This window comes from Triticum aestivum, chromosome 5D (genome assembly GCF_018294505.1).
Source record: "Triticum aestivum cultivar Chinese Spring chromosome 5D, IWGSC CS RefSeq v2.1, whole genome shotgun sequence".
Classification (NCBI taxonomy): Eukaryota; Viridiplantae; Streptophyta; class Magnoliopsida; order Poales; family Poaceae; genus Triticum; species Triticum aestivum.
The window spans coordinates 379513541-379522391 of record NC_057808.1 but is presented as its reverse complement, the minus strand read 5'-3'; the positions used below and the strand labels follow the sequence as shown (position 1 = coordinate 379522391).

General features: G+C 47.0%; 1 protein-coding gene across 2 annotated transcripts; it reads left to right on the top strand.

Annotated features, from left to right (window-relative positions):
• The first annotated feature begins 1282 nt into the window (after window positions 1-1282).
• On the top strand, window positions 1283-4203 carry LOC123121930 (ETHYLENE INSENSITIVE 3-like 3 protein). Of its 2 annotated transcripts, none has more exons than XM_044542026.1 (3): window positions 1283-1567; window positions 1669-3688; window positions 3782-4203. In XM_044542026.1, the coding sequence occupies exon 2, from the start codon at window positions 1845-1847 to the stop codon at window positions 3681-3683; it is 1839 nt and encodes a 612-aa protein (XP_044397961.1). In that variant the 5' UTR covers window positions 1283-1567; window positions 1669-1844; the 3' UTR covers window positions 3684-3688; window positions 3782-4203. The 2 variants fall into 2 exon arrangements, with proteins under 2 accessions (XP_044397961.1, XP_044397962.1); XM_044542027.1 differs by having other exon boundaries at window positions 1293-1532.
• The last annotated feature ends 4648 nt before the right edge of the window (window positions 4204-8851 follow it).

The following is an 8851-nucleotide window of genomic DNA, read 5'->3' as shown; positions in this document are numbered from 1 at the left end:
GCCAAAGCCTCCTCACCAAGCCAGCGCCACCCATGGCGTGCTACGCAATCCAGCCGCGGGCCAACTCCCGTCCCATCCAGGCCGTATGATGGGGACGAGACTTCAATCAACGATGACCGAGGCAACAGTGCCCCGCCCATGCCTCTGGTCAGCAGGAACGTGGCAACAGTGCCCCTCACCTACCCGCTGACCAGGGTCGGCGTGGCTACAGTGCCCCCGCCCTCACCGCTGACGACAGCAGCGGCAACCTGACGGAGAGCACTATACGCGACTCAACTCGGCCACGCCCTGACGATCGACAAGACGACGCACAGTCCCCCTAGGCATGCGAGGCCCGCACCTAGGGGAACCCGGCGAACCACAAGCCCTCAGCGGGACCCAGCCCGGGTCCCCGGACACCGACAATACGGACCCACCGATTTGTAACATTACCATTGTACCCCCCGGGGGGGTGGACTATAAAACCCCCGGGAGCCCACGATCATTCGGGGGGCGAGCGAGAGGACTAGCCACGAAACAACAACACCGGAGAGAAGGAGCAGCCCAAGCCTTGGCCAGCTTCCTTCCTCCCCCATACAGCTCCAGGAGCAACATTGTACTATCGATCATCCAACTACACTCGGCAGGACTAGGGGTATTATCTCTTCGGAGAGCCCTGAACCTGGGTATGTCCGGCGTCCCGCGCCCGCTCATGCCAACCTCGCCTCTGGAGTCCACCAGCGCCCTCGAGCCTCCTCCTCTCTTTAGCCATCCCTTGGCATCTGCCGTGCGCCCACCACGACAACATCCGATTCATATTTTATTAGAATATGTTGTAGTAGTGGACAAAGAGAGTACCCCCTCCGTCCAAAATTACTTACCGTTAAAATGGATGTATCTAGACGTATTTTAGTATAGATACATCAATTTTTCTCCATTTTCCCGACAAGTAATTTCGAACTGAGGGAGTACTTCATATAATCAAGTCTTACATGTTAAGTGAAGAAAAAATAAGTCTAACATTTTGGTCTGTACTAGATACTGAAAATAGTTTTGGATTGTTAAACAATGCCTTCATTCGTGCCTACAAGAGAGCACGTCCACCCCAAACAATGCCTTCATTCACAAAAAACAAAAAACAAAAAACAATGCCTTTGGGCTGTGGCACATTGGAGAGGCCACAAGGCAGTTGACACGGCGAGCAGGAGCAGGGGATCCGAGAAAACACACGAGCCGAGGAGGTCCCGTGTTTGTTTGCTCTGTTCCTCCCCGCGCTGGGCCTTCCCTCGAGTTTCCTTCCTTTCCTTTTCCCCCCCTTTCCATCCCCCAATAAATAATTTCCACACAAGGAAACCAACGGAATCTCGAGCAGAACCTGCGAATTTCCCCCGTCTCCAATCATCTCCCCCCTCTCGCCCATTCTTCTCCGAATCCGCCTCCTCCCCATCCAATCTGCCGTTCCACCAAACCAATCCTCGCCGCAGTTCGTCGTCGCCGACGGCGGCGGCGCGCAGCCAGGCGACGACTGCCGGTGCCGCGGCGGGCGTGGATAGGTTCCTCCCTCCTCCTCCCCGTCTTCTTCTCTCGGGTGAGGAAACCCTAGATTGGTCCAGTGGGTTGTTCGTTCGAGGAGTTCGTTCCGCTCGTGCCGATTTGTTTTGCTGATCCTTCTTTCCATGGTCCGATTAGGTTTGTCTTCTTCAGCGCGCAGTGCTGATCTCAGTTGAAGCCTCAGGCGCGGCGCAGCTTGTCTTCCCGAAAAAATGGCGGCGGGAAGGCTGTTTCCATGACTCCCTCGCTTGGCGGGACTAGGAGGGGTTGGGTGGATTGGACGTGATCGGGATTGCGAGGCCATATCAGTTCTTATGGATCAGCTGGCTCTGCTCGCGACGGAGTTCGGAGATTCGTCCGACTTCGAGGTCGACGGCATCAACGAGAACGATGTCAGCGACGAGGAGATTGAGCCGGAGGAGCTGGCCCGGCGAATGTGGAAGGACAGGGTCAGGCTCAGGAGGATCAAGGAGAGGCAGCAGAGGCTAGCCTTGCAGCAGGCTGAACTGGAGCTGGAGAAGTCCAAGCCCAAGCAGATATCCGACCAGGCCATGCGCAAGAAGATGGCCAGGGCGCACGACGGGATCCTCAAGTACATGCTCAAGCTGATGGAGGTGTGCAATGCCCGTGGGTTTGTCTATGGGATCATCCCTGAGAAAGGGAAGCCTGTGAGTGGTGCGTCGGATAATATTAGAGCTTGGTGGAAGGAGAAGGTTAAGTTTGATAAGAATGGTCCGGCAGCGATTGCAAAGTACGAGGCCGAGCACTTGGTGGATGCTGATGCTCAGAGTAGCGTTGTCAAGAACGAGCACAGCTTGATGGATCTCCAAGACGCCACTCTGGGCTCACTGCTTTCATCATTGATGCAGCACTGTAATCCACCGCAGCGCAAGTACCCCCTGGAGAAGGGCACTCCGCCCCCATGGTGGCCTGCGGGGAATGAAGAGTGGTGGGCTGCCTTGGGCCTTCCAAGGGGACAGATTGCTCCTTACAAAAAACCTCATGACCTTAAGAAGGTTTGGAAGGTCGGGGTGCTTACATGTGTTATTAAGCACATGTCCCCTAACTTTGATAAGATCAGAAACCATGTTCGCAAATCCAAAATCTTGCAGGATAAAATGACTGCAAAGGAGAGCCTGATTTGGTTGGGAGTCCTACAGAGAGAGGAAAGACTTGTGCACGGTATTGACAATGGCGTCTCAGAGATTACTCACCGCAGTGCTCCAGAAGACAGAAATGGAACTAGGAACGCACACAGCAGCAGTAATGAGTATGATGTTGATGGTTTTGAGGAGGCTCCTCTTTCAATATCATCTAAAGATGATGAGCAAGGTCTTTCTCCAGCTGCACAATCCAGCGAGGAGCATGTCTCCAGAAGAGACAGAGAAAGGGCGAACACTAAACATCTTTATCAGGCTGTTGTTCTTAAGGAAGGAACAAAAAAACAACCACCAAAGAGAAAAAGAGCACGTCACAGTTCCGTTGCTGTTGAGCAGGAGGTACAAAGGACTGATGATGCACCAGAAAATCCAGGAAATCTGATTCCCGATATGAACCGACTGGACCAAGTAGAGATTCCAGGCATGGCTAACCACCAGATTACAAGCTTCAATCAGATGGCCGTTACAAGTGAAGCTTTACAACACAGAGGAAATGCTCAAGGGCATGTTTATCTTCCTGGGTCTGGGGTTAATGGCTTTGATAATGCCCAACCTGTGGATGCTACTCCTGTAAGCATATATCAGCCTGTACTTTATGGAAGTAGTGATAATGCCAGGTCAAAGTCTGGAAGCCCCTTTCCACTGCATGCCAATTCTGGTTTTAATAGTTTTCCCAGTAACTATCAGACTTTACCTCCGAAACAATCAGTGCCATTACCTATGATGGATCATCATGTGGTTCCCATGGGTATCAGGGCACCAGCTGACAACAGTCCTTATGGTGATCATGTGATTGGTGGTGGAAGTTCAACTTCTGTCCCTGGAGATATGCAACACCTCGTAGATTTTCCATTCTACGGTGAGCAAGATAAGTTTGTTGGCAGTTCTTTTGAGGGGTTACCTTTGGACTATATCAGTATGAGCAGCCCGATCCCAGATATTGATGATTTGCTGCTGCATGATGATGATTTAATGGAATACCTGGGAACATAACATAGGTAATTTCATCACATAGCTGTTTCTCTCTCTTTGAACTGTAGCATGATCATAATTTTCTGCTGCAAGATGACAATTTTCCTTTTGGTTGTCAGGTTAGGAAGGGCTCTTATGCTTTCTGTTTGGTCATCCATTTTGTGTCACCAGGATTACCAGATTAACTTGAGTATGGAAGACTAAACTTCTCATTCTGATGCTGTTGATACCATCTGTAGCATGCTCAATGATACTTGACTTACATTCTTTTGAAAAATATTGTCAAGGATGACCGGATTGTAAACCGGAAAGGTGTACATGCCTACAGGGTTTAAGTTTGGAGTAATTAATTTTCCCGGGGAAGATATATAGTGAAGGATAGTTCTTTGTAATTTCGAATCTTTGAAATATGAATGCCATGCTCTCCTGCATGTTCTCACCCCCTTCCCTTTTGCTTTCTACAGAAACATTGAGTATTCAACATTGTAGATACAATCAAGAATAAAATATTCATCGGCTGAGGAAATCCCTCTGTCTCTTATCTTTCTATTAGCAAAATTAAGTTCATTATTGTGTCATTAGTTGATGGTAGTTACACAGCGAAACATTTGTTTCTTGCCAAAAGAAAAAAAGTGAAACCTTTGTTATACAGTACTACAGTTCTGAAAATGGCTAGTATTTTTGTTGATAAAAGTTCGAAGATATGCAACAGTGGTGGTTTACTCAACTGTGAGCGGTAAATGACTGCATCACTAGCCTTCCTGTTGAGTTGCTGTTTGGTATCTGCGTACATGGATATGGGACATATGGCTGAGATTCACATTTGGAATTACACAAAAAAGTTTTTTCATTGGAAAGAGGTCTACGGAGACTTTTGGGAAAACATTGACGTTTGCTGGCTTATTTGGCAAAGAAATATGGGTACCTTATAAGAAATTAATCAGCCAGTTGAATATTGGGGAGTAGTAATTTAATCGTTCATTTTTTCTTCTTATTTTGTTATTTCTTAGTAGCCTTATAGTAGTCTTAGATTTTGCATTTTGATGAGCCCAGCGATTACGAGTCGAACGACTAGTCTAGACTAGTCGCTCGACTAGTCTACGAGTCGCAAAGTGGATGTCGACTCATTTTCTCGTGTAGACTACAAATAAGAGTCAAGCCGTGGATGGACTAGTCGACGACTAGTCTAGACTAGTCGACACATACGAGTCGAGCGACTCAAAAAAGAGAGCTGCCTCAGCTGGGACGAGGCGCCGCCAGCACCCACTGCCCTGCCACCGCCGGGACGGCGGATGGCGCAGCCAGGTGCGGCGGCCGGCCGGAGCTCGTGCTCAGGCAGCGACCATGGCCGTGACCCGTAGGGGCGCGCGGCCTTGAGACGAGAGAGAAGGAAGAGAGAGAGAGAGGAGAGGAAAGGAGGAGGCATGGCGGTGGTCGGCGGGCTCGCCGGCGGCAGCGGCCGGGACCGGTAGAAGGCGGGAGGAGGCGCGGGTCGCGTGCGCGCGTGCTCCCGTGCGTGATGGCGCTGGCGGCGGCGATTGGAGAGGTCGGGAGCTAGGGTTCCAGTGGCTGGGGGCTAAGTAGGTTGGCCATTTGGGCCCAAATGGGCCAGCTGGGGGGTGCTGCGTGGTGCTGGGCTAGTATTTAGACAGTGGCTGGTCCTATGGCATACCCACTTGGGCCCAGAACACTGCATAGCTCAATTATTTAGACAGTGGCTGGTTTTATTGCATACTGTACTGTTAGTATATACTACATACTACCACTAGGTATTAGTAGCTGAGTACTACAGTACCATGTCGACTAGTCTAGCACTAGTCTAGACTAGTCTCGATTAGTCTATGAGTCTCTACCTCGGAACGACTCGTCGACTCGTAAACCTTGGATGAGCCTCGCATTGAGGAATTCATGGAATAATGTACTATTAAGGAAGAAAGGATATGTGTCTACCGCTCACAAGAAAAGATCTCAAGGATAACCTAGTAGGCTGTATTATGGGTAGGCTGTTATTACTCACCTTCTGGTACTTGGTGGCATAGATTCTATAACCTAGCTGAACGGATGCTCTTTTATGGATGGGCAATTCTTCGAGTTTTAAATTTATTGTGGTTGATTATCACAGTACATTTCTTCTAGTACATGGGAATGAAGTTCTCCTGTAGTATGTTTACACTGAAGAACATGCTCTGCCTAAGTTCCATTAAGCATGTGGATATCTTGCTTCCTGCGATGTTGGTTATTTATTTGGATGCCATTGTGCCAGCTTGAGTTGCTAGCTCATAACCCAACTTGATTTGTTCATTGATATGTTTTTGATTCAAACAAAGGAAAAAGCTCTAGTGCAGTTTCTTTTCTTAAGTAACCATGCATCTCGGATTTATTGGGTCATTCAACTCAGCTTCAATACTGGGTCCTACTATCTGGAGCTTATTTTTTAAATTTCTTGAACATTTGTTGCCACTGCTAGAGCTATGATACGCATAATTTAGTTGTAAGTTTCCTGAAAAAAATGATGTCGCTGATAGGCTGTGATGCATATCTGTATGCATGCCTTATGCCTACAAGGCTTAGCTTATGTACCCCAGCTGTTCTTCCAAAAGTATGAATTGTCTGTTTAAAGATATACTCCCTCCGTCCCAAAATATTTTAGGATGAGGGAGTACTTTCCTATGCTGTAGTACTATTTCCTAAATCCGATCTAACACGAGTGGAAGGTCCAAGGAGAACAGAAATTTCTGCATATAAGCCCTTTTAGAGATTCCAATACGGACTACATACGGAGCATAATGAGTGAATCTACACTCTAAAATACGTCTATATACATGAATATGTAGTCCGTATTGAAATGTCTAAAAAGGCTTATATTTAGAAACGGAGGTAGTACAACGGAAGGAAAAAGGTGATGCATCCAGTTCTTTCAGTGGAAGTTTCTGGGGTGCACTGAAGTTGATGGTTATTGAAAAATGGTTTGCTAAACTGATGGACAGTAGGAAAACTAAGGTTTACTATAAAATCATTGTCTGGTAACATTATCGACGGCAGACAATGAGGCTGACCCTTCTAGTTGTATACCATATAGTGGAAGTGATAAATCTTCTCAAGCATCCATATCATCAAAAAGACAGAAAACAGACTAGTAAAATCAAAGTATGCGAGCAAGGGCAGTAACGTTTTTTTTTACTAATATAGCATATTTGCCATGTATTACTGCAACGTCTTGATTGCCTGACTAGATTAGACAATATTATTTTCATATGCTGTACATTTGACCCTTTCAAATGTTTCTTTGCTGCGTCCAGCTTCCACCATTATAATTTAGAATTTGTTGCTCAATCGAGTCGTATGCCTTTTTCTTCTTGAAGTTTGAAAATGTCTGGATACATCGTTTCTGTATAGTCTTAGTCAAATCTGTGGCGCTGAGCACTCTTTTTGTGTATAGTGTAGTACTCCTAATACACCTACAATTCAATAATAACCCTCTGAATCGGACCAAATCTACTCTTCAGTTCTGAATATGTTATAGTCCAAAGCCAAGAGAAGGCTGTTAACAATTTTGATTGCGACATGTACTAAACTAATAAGTACGGAGCAGGTGTTTGAGATCAAAATGACCTTGATAAATGTTTGGATATGTGGAAGCAGTCTATTATTTGGAAAAAAAATATGGTAGCAGTCTGCAACTGTCAGTTGTCAATCACTTGGTATGCTGTACTGTTAAGCTAACCTAGTACAGAAATATGCTGCTCCCTTTACTACTTGAAGTTTTGCAACCATTGTAACGTTCCATTCAAACTGTCAAGACCCTCTTCTGATGCTGACTCCCAGAATAGTTTGTTTCCTTGACCGAGTTCTCAGGGATCAAGCAAAGCAATGGGTCTGATTGTTACTCGTTTTAAAATTGGATCCGATGGAGGATGTTAAAGGTTGTTGACATACGGTACGAGGCAGTTTGTCTGCTATGCATACTTTCAAGCGTGCCTGAGTTGACCACTTGTTTACAAATTCTGTGATCCGCCTGTCAAATCAGCGGATCTGCGTATAATACGCGCATCTCACCATCGAGGAGCAGGTTTGTGATTGCAGATGTGTTTTAGAAGCACTGGTGTTATTTGATTGTCAGCTTGGTTCGATTGTCTATGAGCTTGGTGCTGTGCTGTGCTGCCCATGGTTGATTTTGTTTCCTTCTTCTTTTGTGTTAAAGATGCATTATTCGTCCATCTCTTACCCTGGGAGTCATTGGTCTGGGCTTCTTGTGCAGTGTCAGGAGCCAACAGTTGTGGGGTCCCTCTAATCTCTTTGCAGCAGCAGCAGCTGCAGGCTGCAGCTGTATGACATGGCAGGCCTCTGCATACCCGTTCTGAACCTGAAGAATCAAGTGGTCAGAATTCAGAGCGACTACAGACTGGGTCAGTGAAAAGCTCTGGTGAATATCAACATGTGAAACCGGTCTCAGTTTGACATCTACTGCTTTTCAGCTACACATGCAATGCACCTCTTTTTTGTTGCCCCTATCTTTTGGAGAACAGGCAGGCTGGTTGACCCCAAGGATGTGGGGTGCAGACCGCAGAGTAGAGGACAGACCAGAGGAACAAGGCGAGAAGTAGTATGGGGGAGAAGCTAGTGTGAAATCCTCTCACATTCAGGGAGGGCCTTTTCACCCCTCTCCAATGAGACAAGGGCATCTTTGCTCATATCGAGGTGAGTCGCAATGATGCTATAGTATATTGGCACCTACAGTAGTGGAGTAGTATTATACACCATTCATGCATGGTCTTTTGTTTTGTTTGGGCAGCCAGGCGCCTTGGATCGATCGAACGCTTCTTTCGTCTTGCACATCAGGTCAAAAGAACTACCAGCGCAGCGCCTGTGAATTCTACTACTGCTCTGCTATCCATTGAGATCGTTTCGTCGCTTGTCAAGGTTTCACTTCGTCTAATCAGAGAGAGATACGGCGATGATTGTTTTGTACTAGCAGTAGCAAACCGGTGAAATTCGTGCTCCCTCGACTAGCATCAGGCAACAAACTTTGACGGCTAGCTAGCGTATATGATCTGGGTCACATGGATGCATGCATGCATGTTGTAAATGCGTTTGTGGTCGCAGGAGGCAGGACTGAAGTCTCCGGCTGACATGGGCAGCAACGATCGATTCAAGGCCTCCAAGGAGAGGACCATCCATCTCTTGTGCAC